A 14026-nucleotide genomic window follows, 5' to 3' on the forward strand; every position below is an offset into this window, starting at 1 on the left:
GCTCTGTCGCGGGAATACGCAAAAGCGATAGAGGTAGATAGCTACGAAACAGATATTATCGTGAGCATTTGTGCATTCGGCTACGCAGGTCTAGGGAAGATATGTTCAGTCAAGTTCATAAATATGTGTACATTTTTTCACCTTTTCTCCCTGCAATAAGATGAAAAAATGCACACATATTTATGAACTCGACTGGTCATTAGGCTGTTTCAGATACCAGAAAGACTGTCCAGAATTAGGAGTCCATCGACTCAGGGAACGAGAAAACTACTCTGATAATAAAAGTCAATGGACATACAAACGAACAGACAAACCGAAACCCTGTTGTTTTTGCCATTTGTCTACGGAATCTGAAATATCAATTTCTCTGACGAGAATCTATAATGTGCCTAGGTAATTGTTTAAAATGACAAAAAACATTAATGACTAATGCGATTCCTCTGAAAAGAAATATTGACATCAGAGTCAATTTGTATAATTGTATCGAAATGACAAAAAATCATTCACTGACGGATGCTGGCATAAGAAACATAAGTAGAAAATTACAGCAATCGTACATGCATATTGCATGTTTTTTCTCGAAGTTTCTACGAATGCTGCATATGATAGCATGTTCATTTGCAAACTTTACATGTCTTATTGGGTAGTTCTATCAACTTTATCAAATAAATAAAGATTATACTCGTAAGTATTACAACATATTTACACAACACATACTGACTCAGCCCTACAATAAGCTACAGGAGGCTTGTGTTTGTAATTTTTGCAAGTTCTCAGACAACAATAAATGTATATCTCAGCAATTCCCGTCAACTTTGTACAATAATTAAGGGAAAAGTTAAATTTGTTTTTATTAATTCCTATTTTGTTACCAAGATTTTGTTGGTTAATTGAGATTTTATTAAGTTTTATTTCGTCATTAAGGTTCTCTAGTATCTATATTTTCTTAATTATAACAATTATCCTGTATATATCTTACGAAAGTCGAATTATATTACTAAATGTTGGTAACAAAATAGGATCAATTAAAATTTGCTGACGTGGCATTGTACAAAGTTGACGGAAATTGCTGATCTATGTATATAACAAATGCAAAGAAAACACTCCTCAAAAAATATCTGTCTTCATAACTCAAATAAATGCCATCACCGGGACTCGAGCCGAGAGTCTTCTGGTTGATATGCTCACATATTAGCTATCAACCAGTCAAATATTTAAACTAAATTTGAATTCTAATTACACTCCACACCACGGGGTTTGCCTCAGTTTAATGGTCGGCCATACAATTCCTTCAATAATTGGAGCTAAAGGTGAAGCACAAGTGGAAGTCCCTTTACAGTAAAATAAATTAAAAGACATCTGCAGCCATTATTATTAAAAGCTTTCATAAAACCGAGCATAAACACAACCTGTCTAAATTAACTCATAGTGAATTCATCACTTCGATGCTAACTATTTATATTTCACGTCATCGTAAATTTCTAGAATGGCACTAATATTGACGCCTAATAACAGCCGCTGGTCCCCGTCAGGCAATAAGCCTGCTGTCAAGACCCATTTGCCTCCTAAACACTCGGTAAAATCACTCAAGCGTGGGTTTTTATTGACAGCAAAATTACCGAGAGCGACGCGTTTGCACTGCATTTTGCTGTTTCTAGAAAACGTAATGGAGACCTGAGCGGTCTGTATCATTTACTCAGTTCTCCGAGTTAGATTAATTATTACCTTTCGAGCACCAAGACAGCTGGCTAATACCGAGTTTCCTCAATTTACTTCAATTATTATTTTTATACTGTACTGAGAATAAATCATTAAGGGCCGGTGGCCATGGGCGACTTTTGTCGCCGAGGCGGCATTGCCTTTTTTGTTAGGGAAGATTAAATGATATTTAATTAACAGTAATAAAATAGTTTATTAACTTACATTAAGTTTGTTAATAACAGAGCTTTTCTTAGTCATTTGGAACTTAACAGTTATAACTATTCTATTTATTCTTTCGCTCAACGTTAAAAGTAACATATGAAACAATTGTTTAAACATAAAATATAAATTAATACCTAGGTGTTTACATATTTACAAAATACCTACCATAGGTACCTAGGAGGTGTGATCTATGAGGTCAACAGAATAACATGATGCCACGATCCTCAGCATTGAGGGAACGACTGAAGAAGAAAACTTTATTCGTCACCAGAGTCATCGTCCTCTGGATCTTGAAATGCTTTAGCGGGAGGTTGAAGCATCTTCGTCTTGGCTGCCAGTCTCATAGTGGAGGTGCCGAGGAGGTTCTTAGGAGCGAACTTGGGGACTAGAGAAGGCGCAGAGGCAGCCCCCGTGCCTAAGCCTGATGTGCCATCGTTGCCTACTAGCGGAATCTGAAACAAGGAGAAATATAAATAGATAACAATGTCGGAAAATCTACATAATCCGTACATAATAATACATCCGTGTTTAATAGCTGTACATATGGAACTGGTTAACTTTTCAAAGTGCTGTAATTTTCCAAGACAGCAAAGACTATGCAACTAGCCGAGGTAGAACCCTTGAACTACTTACTGCATACAAAAACGAATTCAAATATGTATTGTTTCTTAAGGGTACTGTTATAAATAATTTAACAGGTACCTTGGTAAAGTTCGCGGAGATATTGGAGAACTAATAAAAAACTTCTAATTATTTTTGACAGTTTTCTAACACGATTTTTTACTAAATGTAAGATGGCAAAATAACTTCCAGGCTTTCCAGAGTTTCTTCATTGACCAATGATTGAATGGAATGACATCGAAAGTGCTAACGGTCGAGGTACGCAAACGAGGTGCACAAACATCGAGGTATCATAACTAGCCATAGATATCTAAGTCAACAAGACTATATGGACACCGCCTTTGCATTTCCACCAATGGTTAATTTTCGATCGATTTCTTTCTAAGAGACGTTTCCCATGGCGAACAATTTGCTATCGTTACAGTACAGGATCACTAGACCGTAAAAGGCAGGTAACTACGCGCCCATTACGTCTAACGACAGACAGACAGACAATGTGTTATTAGTGCTTCATTGTCTAGCCGGGTGAACAGCCTAGACGGACGGAAGTCCAGATTTCCTGTGCCATAGAAGATGCTCTTGCGCTTGCCTCGTATAAGAGGGAAAAGGTCGTAAGTGTCACTGTACGTGGTGGAGTTTTACCCCTTTTTATTACGGGAGCGGTGTGATCTATGAGGCCAATGGCACGGATCAAAACAAGTCCATGTAGGGGCTGTTCAATGCCGACTAGACTATTTTTTGTGCGGCGGCCGCTTGGCGACAGTGATTGTGAATGGGTCCGGTGGTGTTGCTTAGTCACACGCATGTTTCAGACTTCATATATTAAGACGTTACGATACAGGTCAATTCTCCATACAAACGCTCTCGACTATTTCCTCCCTGGTTTTTGAAGATAGAGCAATGATTTTTTCAACACAGATTATTATTATTTTTATCTGTGTCGGACCGTTTTGATTTTTTTGCTATTTTAATTTTTAAAAGACGCTAGAGCCAATCAAAAATTTCTAAAACGGCCTTTTTCTATATGGCTCAAATAAAGGTGGGATACTGAAGATCGGTAACAATTAGTCAAAAAATCTAAACGGTCCGACACAGATTATTTCATTGTTAATTAGATTCTCAAATTTCGTTCCGTTTAAATAAGTTTTGAAGGGGGAAACAGTCGAGAGCGGAACCTCGACTTTAAAGATTTTTTCGCAATATATTTTAACTGAGTTGTTCTTAATGTTTTTTTTTTTGATAAATCTAGTTAATAACACTAGTATATTTAACTGAAATTCCCCAATTGAAAGGGGGACTCCTTTTCATTTAGCATTTTCGCTCCCGTAGCGTCTTAATAACGACGGTTCGTAAGATGATAAGAATATTTACTTTTTTTAACACTATTAAGTACAATTTAATAAGGTAATTTTAATAGGGGCAAAAGCAACAGTATGAGGATCACAACTATCATAAGTGTTATTCTTGTCCCCGTGTTTGTCCTGTGTCCATTTCACCTTATTAAAAACAATTTTACAAATTTTTATATTTGCCTAACATTATACTCTATCCCTGACGTCGTGCCGTGTCGTACAAACTAACAGACTCAAATATGTAGGTACAAATAGTAAGAAATAAATACTAAGTACATACCATTATATCCTCAAGTCTAGGTCAACATTATGAGGATTAGAAGTATTACTTATAAATTGCATTCTAATCTTGCAGTAAGTATAGCTGAGGATTATCTAGCATAAACAAATCTTGCACATCTGTATTGGCAAGCTGAAATTATGCTAAGAACAAGTCAACCTAGAGAATTGTAAATATTCACCATAATTATTTACACATAAATTATAGGCGTAAGTATGCACTATGCAGACTTGCAGAGTCTGACCGTTTCACTTTGAGACCGGAAGGCAAGTAAACAAAACAACTGAATTATACAATACTAGCTTTTGCCCGCGGCTTTGCTCGCATTAGAAAGAGACAAAAAGTAGCCTATGTCACTCTCCATTCCTTCAACTATTTCTACTTAAAAAATCACGACAATTTGTCGCTCCGTTCTCCGTGAAGGACGGACAAAGAAACAGACACACACTTTCCCATTTATAATATTAGTATGGAAGTATGGATGTGTGTGAAACTTATATATGTAGGGTTCCATAGAATAACAGCATAAACTTACATAGTACTATAACTACTTTAAAATAAAAATATCCACAAAAAAATGATGTTTAAAGTATATACTCTTATCATTTTTCTTCGAAACTCTTCCATTTTATTTTTATTGTATATGTCATGCTAATTTAGATGTGTTTTATTGATTTTATCACTAATTCATCGATTTCTCAATAATTAAATACCATAATTTTAGAACAAAACGGGACTTAATCGCGTAAACACTTACATTTATATTAGGCCCGACGTTTCGAACATCACATTATGTTCGTGGTCACGGGTAGACTGGCGAGGAATTGCATCAACATCTTCTAGCCGCGCGAGTTTCTCGAACTACCCGCACTTGTTCTTGATTATTCACTTTTGCGCTAGGGTTGTCACTTTGCCTACACACAACACTCACGACATCAGCCGGTGTGTCCCTCGGTGTTTTTTCACGCTTACATTTGCTAATCACTGGATTCCACGAATTCTCTCTAAAATTATGAGTGCAAATCGTGTTAGTCTAAATCAATATAATTAAATACCAATTATCGATTCAAGTGCGGTCATCCATGAGTAAATCTGGTCCCCGTATTTTATAATGGAGGCTAATTCGAACTTCGAACTTACGTTTTGATATTTAAATGATTTCATTTAATTATCATTCGCGTTCGTTCGTATTTGTTGAAGTCAAGTGAGATGGATTCTTATTCGATCGAATTCTTTATCCAGATTTAAATTAATATGTATTCTGCACTTACCCCACCTATTTATGTAACAACCGTTCCTTATACTGTTGATTTATGGCACTGCCATGCCATCCAGTGATGGTACTTTTCATTTGAGATAAGACACTTAAACCCCATAACAATACGTTCATCTTACCCCATGAAAAATAATGAGTAGAGTCGGAAACCTGTGGTAAATTCTAAGGCCTAAATCAAATCTAATTTAAAAACAATGCGTTTGTATCAATGAAAACACGTAACTGAACACATCTTACATTTACAGAGGCGAGCATGTTGCAGCAAAAAGTAAATCATTTAGATATCAAAATATAGTTTTGTAGCGAGACAAAATAACATCACGCGCGAGCGCGCGGATCCGAATACTTTCTCGCTCGCACATCACTACCTGTCACGATCAGCGGACCGATCGACCCGAGCGCGCGTGAAGAACTCCGAGCGGCGCGGGGAGCGCGGGCGGCGGGGAAACCGTAATAAAAGGCGCCGCGCGGCCGCCGATCATTCACTCGTTAGCGGTGAAGCTTGAGAGACGGCCTATGCTATGCCTCAAGCCTAACCAACAAATGAGCACGGGTCGAGACCGTCTACACGGACCGCCCATAAGTTCATATTCGGTTAGCCGTGAGTGGACAGAGCAAGGGGATGAGAATGCCGATGCGTACCGCCCCCGATCTTAAGTTGCGCCCAAGTGGGGCCCATGAATGACAACTACCCTCAATGTCAAAGAAGAAGTTGCACCTACCCTACAATATTTTCTGGAATAGAAATAAGGATGCAAGCAACGTATCATGTGCAAAGGAAGTTGTTTAGTTATCAATGCTGTTGAACACTACTGGACCAGCTTCACTCCAGGGGGAGGGTTCTCACAAACCCTCACAAGCTGGAACTGGAGTATAAACCGATCTACACACGTTTTGATACTCTCTCGTCTGCATACGTACCAGAGGGAGAGACAACACAGATCCTGTTATTCCTGGTACTCTCACGGGACGTCAAAGAGTACCAGAGGGGGAGAATGTAGCGAGACAAAATAACATCACGCGCGAGCGCGCGGATCCGAATACTTTCTCGCTCGCACATCACTACCTGTCACGATCAGCGGACCGATCGACCCGAGCGCGCGTGAAGAACTCCGAGCGGCGCGGGGAGCGCGGGCGGCGGGGAAACCGTAATAAAAGGCGCCGCGCGGCCGCCGATCAGTCAGTTGTTAGCTAGTGGTCTAGCTTGGGAGACGGCCTCTGCTATGCCCCAAGTCCAACCAACAAATGAAGCACGGGTCGAGACCGTCTACACGGACCGCCCATAAGCTTCATAATCGGTTGGCCTTTGGTCTTGCAGTGGTCGTCCCTGAGGACCTTCAACTCATGTTTAGCTAGGTACTCCACTTGTATGATGATTATTTGTAATATTGGAAGTTAAACCAATAAACAACTGGTTCCTACTTGGCGTCTCATTCCAACCACCCTACAGTTTTAAATAGTCTCTTGATCAAAACGAATTTGTATTCATGACGAATCCTACTCATTACCATATTAGTCAGGCGCCAAAATTCCTCAAGACATTTTTTCATCCTTATTACGACTTTGTTCTTTCGAAAAGCACATTTATAGTCAAATGATCATATTTTTTTCTTTGAATACTCGTCATCGTTATAAAAACAGTGTTCTTGATCTTTAGAGTTCGGAACGTTGCTAAATGTATATCGTATATTATATAACGGTAACGTTATGAAGGCTATAAAAGTTGAATACCGCGGTTAGGTCACGAGGCTTGCCGAGTGGCCTAAGTAAGGTACGAGACTTTTATAGCCTTCATAATGTTACGATTGTATACTATACTTTTTCTACGACAGCCAAATAAATACCTATTCGAGAATAATAAAATGGATTGCTTACCTACTTCATATAATGAATAGGAATATTTGTGTGGTGTCTTAACTCTTATATTCTGTCCACAATGTTGATGGCGAGAACTTGATGCACAATTCTTCAAAATATGCCAACAACGCGGTTTCAGAGAAAGTTGAAACATTTTTTTGCAATTTCCATTTCAAAACAATCATAACATTTTTGGTGCGCTTTATCCGATTTTTCAGGTAACGAATTGTCAGTCACTTTGATCGCCATTAGCCTTGATTTCTTCGGAAGTACATAGTTCACCAGACTCACTTATCATTACTTAAGTTTTTGCACAATAACGTCGAATTAAAATAAACTACACAACACTAAAATACTTATAGTTCAAAAAGTTTCTTCAAAAGTTTACAAATGTCAAACATGCCATAGACAAGAGAAATAGAAAATAAGCCGGTTTTCAAATACGAAAAATGTGGTTGCGTTCAAGAATATTTAAATGTCGAATGTAAAATTATTTGATAAACTTATGATTTTTACTTTTGTTCTGCAATATCTAATATGTAAAACGCATTTCAGTTTATTTTTTCATCTTGATTTAAATTATGAACCTTAACATCATATTATTTATTAAAAGTTACAAATGAAAACATACCGGTCTGATAAATTGGAAGTTGTGTTTAAAAAAAAAAATAACAGAACTCCTATATTCATATGATTACTGCTAGCAGTAATCATATTTGACAAAAAAAACCAGCGGGTAAAAACGCATTTTATCCACTAGTGGGTAAAGTAATTTGGCCTTGAATAAAGTCAAAATAACTGCTTTAAAATTGATAAAAGTAGGTGAATCTAGTAATAAAGATGATTTACCACCTGTGGAACTACTGGAAGCAGTGATAAAAGCATTTTTTGCGTTGTAGTTTCCTCGCTATAGTGAGGGGAAAAGTTTTGTGTTACACTCGGGTGACTCGGGTGCAAATGTATTTTACTTCTCGTGTGTTAAAAAACTCGCAAGTTCAGGATTCTATTCTCGCACCACTCGCTTCGCTCGTGGTTCAACTATAGAATCCTTTCACTTGCTCGTTTTTTAATTCCACACTCGGCGTTAAAATACAACTTTGCCCCTTGTATAACAAATAACTATTTTTGCGTTGTATTTTCCTCGCTACAGTGAGGGGAAAGGTTTTGTTTCTCGTGTGTTGAAAAGCTCGCCAAGTTCAAGATTCTATTATTGCTCGTGGTTCAACTATAGAATCCTTTCACTTGCTTGTTTCTCAATCCACACTCGGCGTTAAAATACAACTTTGCACACCCTTGTATAACAAATAGGTAACTAATTAACTATTAAGATTGAGACGGACGGCAAGTACTGCAACCCTACTGCAATTTGTATGGGAGAGGCATGCCAACTGCACGTAAACATCAGTAGTTACAAAAGTACTGACACTTGCTGGAACAGCGGACAAGTTGTAACATTTCCTCAAAAATACGATGAAAAAGATTTTGCACTACCACAGAATATATAATAGTACAAGTACAGAAGGCCCACTGCTTTGAAGTATACGAAATGCCGCCTTTTTAAATGCCTACAAAATGATTACAAAGAAACGAGCCGCACGTGGGCAGCGTCGGACACTAGGGTTGCCCATGGATTAAAAAAAATTAATACTCAGATAAAATGTTATGCTATTATATTCAAGTCTTGGGTACTTTCTAGGTATATATACAGTATCGTAGTGGGTGTCGTAGAAGTCGACTGTGGGATATGGGTTAAATTGTGGCGTAGGCGAGAGGCTGGCAACCTGTCACTGCAATGTCACAATTTTCGTTTTCTTTCAACAAATGGCACTGAAACTGAGTAGTTCATGTGCTTGCCTACCCCTTTATGTGATACAGGCGTGATTGTATGTATGTATGTATGTATATACAGTATTTATATATTTTTGTTTAAGTCCCTACGTCACAATCCTGACTGAACGTTTCTGTGGGGCATAAATGACATAATCAATAGTAGATCTGTGTAAGATTGTCCTATTTTATTCATGATGTTTATTTAACTAAGCATTATTAGCCATTCCACACGCGGATATCGAAACCTTAAAAAAAACTCGCGACGTATAGTAACAATAGAAAGTGCGAACGTGCGTTCCGTGAGAATGCGAGCCACCCCTGATTAGGCCGCGAACTCGCGGCCGCCCGCATGTACTTGTAGCGCGGCGATGGAATCGCGGAGTGAGCCGCCCCTGGCACTACATCAGTAGGTACTTATTTAAATTTGTATTCGTTTTCACTGCCCTCGTGTTACTAATAAAAACTAAGCGGCCCTCACCTCATACTCGAAGATTAATCATCGAGGTTTCGTCCACATATATTACGAGAATCATACTTAATGTGGTCTTAAAGACAGTGGTTGGTCGTAAAGAGCCGTAATGAAGCGATGCAGCGCATGCGCGCGATGCAGTTTAGATAGGCGGCTGCGCGCTGACGAACAGCGGCTTACATTGTTCTTACAGGTAGATTCTTACTTACGAGTAAAATAAAGAAAAAATGTAATGTAGTTTTTTTAACACTAAGATGATGAGTCGAAATTGTTATACCTTATCTAGGGTTGTAAATAGAAAAAAAACCAAATGTTTTTTTTCAGAATTGTGAAAAAAAACATGAAAAAAAACCGGGCGCCATGGTTTTTTTTCTAAATATGGTTTTTTTTCAGATGAACAAATAATACGACAATAACGGTTTTTCGTGAGTTGTAACGTGTTTCAATAACAATAACGTACATTTTAATTCAATTAACATTCAGTATACAAACGTTTATTGGGGAATCCCCGATGCTGCGTGTAGCGTGGAGAGGCGGTGGTGTTTCCAACAGTAAATAGTGATAACTACCAACTACAGATTTCGTAAATGTTACTTTTATAAGACCTGGGTGGCTAGCCGAATGGCACAATCGCTCACGAAACGCTCACGAAACGAAGCGCTAGTAGATATCTATCTCTATCGCGCTTGCGTATTGGCGCGACAGAGCCAGCGGCGTATCGCTTTCGTTTGGCGTCGGAGAAATGCCATTCGGCTACGGGGCCAGAAATTAAAGTTATTTGATTAAATTCGTTTAATAGTTAACATTAAGTCTAAAAAAACGTATAAAAGTATTAACTACTTTGCAAATTTAGAGATTTCGTACTTTAGAAAAAAAACAGACTCCAGAAAAAAAACTGTTTTTTTTCACGGTTTTTTTTCATGTTTTTTTTTCAAGCCAGAAAAAAAAACCGTTTTTTTGCAACCCTAACCTTATCTAATATTTTTTCAACATACTTGCTAGTAGCTAGTACATCTAACTTAGATATTATTGAACCGAGTTTAGGCTCCTAATCCTAGATAAACACGCGTGGTTTTTAAACGTTTTTTATTTAACTTCACATGTTTGCTATACAGGTATTTACAAAAAAAAACGGTCCGACATAGCAAACATTATTTCATTGTCATTCAGATTCTCAAAATTCGTTCCGATTGGGTACGTTTTGAAGAAGAACAATCAAGAGTGGCACCTCGATTTTAAGGAGTTTTTCGCAATATTTTTCACCTGCATCGTTTTTTTCTTCTGTAAATCTAGTCGAAAACTCGAGTAGGTATATTTAACTATAATGCCTAAAATGAAAGAAAGGTTTTTTGCATTTTAGAATTTTCGCTCATGTTGCGTCTTAAACCAACGTAGTGTTTGTGAATACGCGACTGAGACCAAACAATGACAACATGACGAGACGATCTGCACTTAAGATACCGGTTGATGTACAACGTGAAATTTAAATTAAAACTCTTATTTGCATGCCGGTACTCGCTGTGTATGGAAACGGTACTTACGTGATATGCTGATATGTTATGCTTTGTTTTGCTACTCGTAACTTAGCAGGTTGGCAAGATTATCTTCCATAAATTAATTTAATAAATCTTAAATATCATCTAGTCTAGTATTATATTTTTATAATTATGTATTCATCAAAATTAGTTTTATATTTCGCGGCTAACTGCGTTTAGAGACGACGCCGGCATGTGCAAACCATCAGTTCTGATACTCGATCACATAAACGTCAAGAAAAAAATTACATTCATTGTATGGAAAAAGTGCATGAACAGTGGCCCAAAAAGGTTACTCGAACGACAAACTACATGTATTTTAAAACGCCAAAGACTCATGGTAAAGGTAAAGGTGACATTTTTTCTTAATTTCATGCCTCGTAGACGATTACGCTTATAAATGCGACCCATTTTCAAAAATACTAAGAAACTGTATACGTATATTACAATAATTTATTAAATTGCGATACCGACTACAAGTTTCGCGAATTCACCGTGACTAATAAAGTCCTTTGCGGCCACTTATTAATAACACTAACGAATCTTGATGGTCTGACTCTCATCTTTTATCTGTTCTGAGCAAAAGGGAAACCCAAAGGGACGTAAATTCCACACTGCTTTTACTTCTCGAGACAACATAACCTTCTACATTTTGTAATTAAGTATTACTACCATACATATAATTGTTCTAAAGGCATAGTTCTCAGATGACATACTTAGTTGTCAATAAAAATAAACCTATTTACTCAAAAAATTACTTATTTGAGAAATTCTACTCTCAGTACTCTCATATTTCTAATTTGACATTTGATTTTAGACAAATAATGAATAAAAGTCAAGGTTATGTATGCCAACTATCGGACTTAGGTACATACAAGCTATTTTTATTTCGCTCGTAGTCTTCTTTGTTATTTAGTTATTTCAGAAATTTGCGTCCCAAAAATATTAAGAACCAGTTGAAGCACCATTGTCCTCCTTATATCACAAAAACCTCTTATTAAACAATGCCAAAAGGCACAATTCAACGTGACTAATTCAAAGAAAAAAAAATATTGGAAGAAAATCTTATCATGTCAATCATAAGGTCATGCCTACGCCTAGTGTCCAAAGAGCCCTTGTGAGTAATTTTCAGTTTTGATTTTGAATGTTTAATACTGAGAGTACTGAGACTCATAGCTGATTTCAAAGGCCAAATGTAGCAGACTTGTGACGATTAGATTGATTAGGGCTACGAGTAGATTGTCTCTTACTTGGTAAGCCTATTTATGTGCATTTTTCCTCTAGTTTGATTTTACCTGCCAAACTTTGTAACATATTGTCGGATACAACGATAAACTTATAAGTGACAGAATATAATATGCAGGTTCAACAAGTAACCTTTAATGTAGAGGTATTGTTATCACAGAATCTAGATGTCGACCGAGGCTAGACATCATTCACCGGCTAAATTGACACTTCATTGTTGATTATCTTGGAATAAATTTACAAGTTGAAGAACAGCCTAAATCTGATAAGAGACATTCTAGCAGTAATTAAACTGACAGATTTTTATTATAATAACATTCTACTCCAATTCTCTTTCCAAGATGGAGTTTTACAACTACGTCAGGGGTCATTATTTTTCCAGAACTTGTGTGTTTCCAGAAAATGTGCAAGAAGTATGCTAAAATGAAAATTGTAATTAAAGTGTCTTCTTTAACATCGAGATTATCGAGGTCTAGGGTTACTCGCAAGATTAAATCTACTCGTACTATAATGTGGCATTTGTTAGTCGCTTATGAACCAACAAACTTAAAACTTTAAGGAATAGGAAGGCGAACCTGAAACCTTTTGTACTGAATTATATTGAAATTATTCCAAAAAGGACATTTGTAAGCTTACACCGCGCGCGCATTTGATTTCAAAACTAAATCGCTAAGCCTAGAATAATAAAATGGTTCCGAACTACTCCAGAAAACGTTTATAAGCACCCTAAACTTTTCGAAAGAATATTATACGGAGTTTACATAGAAGTTCACTAAAGCTTTTCATTATGATTGTTTTGATTAGCGGCGGAATTACCGGCCTCGTGAGGAAAAGTCTGTGAAAAAAAGACCACCAACTTGTAGTACAACTATCTTTGAATTTATACAAACAATACGGCAATAATGATTAGACTTTTACGAAACAGGCTAAATGCGCCAGGAAGGAGTATTACTTAGCCTGGCTAAAGAACCCTACTCGTAAAAATGCAATAAACTTTGGCACAAGTTCGCGTGGTGTCGCCACATCAGCATGCGAATTGCCGTCAGTATAATGCCGGGCGAGTGGTCACTGGTCATTGCATTAATCTGCGAAGGGTCTTATGAGTGAAAAGTTATAGTCGTCTGCGCAAATATGTATACAAATCTTAACCTTATTCAATTTACACAAAGTTTGACATTGTTCGGTTTGTTGGTGTAAAGACATGCCTTTTATACAATACAGAACTCGATGCATTTTGAATGTCGGATATTCAAATATAGTGCACTGCGCTGAATGATTACAGTCACGATTCTAATGAGGTGCTGCGCAAAGAATTACATTTGTAACCCGTGGCGACCATAAATTTACGTGGAAAGCTTGTTTTTGGATTGGAACTATGAATAACAATCGGGACACGTGTTCTAGGCAGTATTTTAAGCTAGTTTTGAGGTGATTTGACTTTAAATTAGGACATGATATACTGATATTTTATACGTTATTTGGTTTCTGCAAATACACGCAATTCACGAATTCTTTAAAAAATTGCCGAATGAAGAACATAGAAATCTACGTGGCCTTACAGAATGTATTGTCAGGGCAGAAACAGACCTAAAGCGGACAGTATAATTGTGCCTCTCAAATGTATCATGAAATCAGTTT

General features: G+C 37.2%; 1 protein-coding gene across 3 annotated transcripts in view; it reads right to left on the minus strand.

Moving 5' to 3' along the window:
- Window positions 1-1898: 1898 nt before the first annotated feature.
- LOC125234825 (angiogenic factor with G patch and FHA domains 1) overlaps window positions 1899-14026 on the minus strand; it is a 53521-nt gene continuing 41393 nt past the window's right edge. For all 3 annotated transcript variants that reach the window (XM_048141233.1, XM_048141232.1, XM_048141234.1), the window contains one exon: window positions 1899-2375. In XM_048141233.1, coding sequence (XP_047997190.1) covers window positions 2181-2375 — 195 coding nt within the window. In that variant the 3' untranslated portion in view covers window positions 1899-2180. The remainder of the gene's footprint in view (window positions 2376-14026) is intronic.

This window comes from Leguminivora glycinivorella, chromosome 16 (genome assembly GCF_023078275.1).
Source record: "Leguminivora glycinivorella isolate SPB_JAAS2020 chromosome 16, LegGlyc_1.1, whole genome shotgun sequence".
NCBI classification, from domain to species: Eukaryota; Metazoa; Arthropoda; class Insecta; order Lepidoptera; family Tortricidae; genus Leguminivora; species Leguminivora glycinivorella.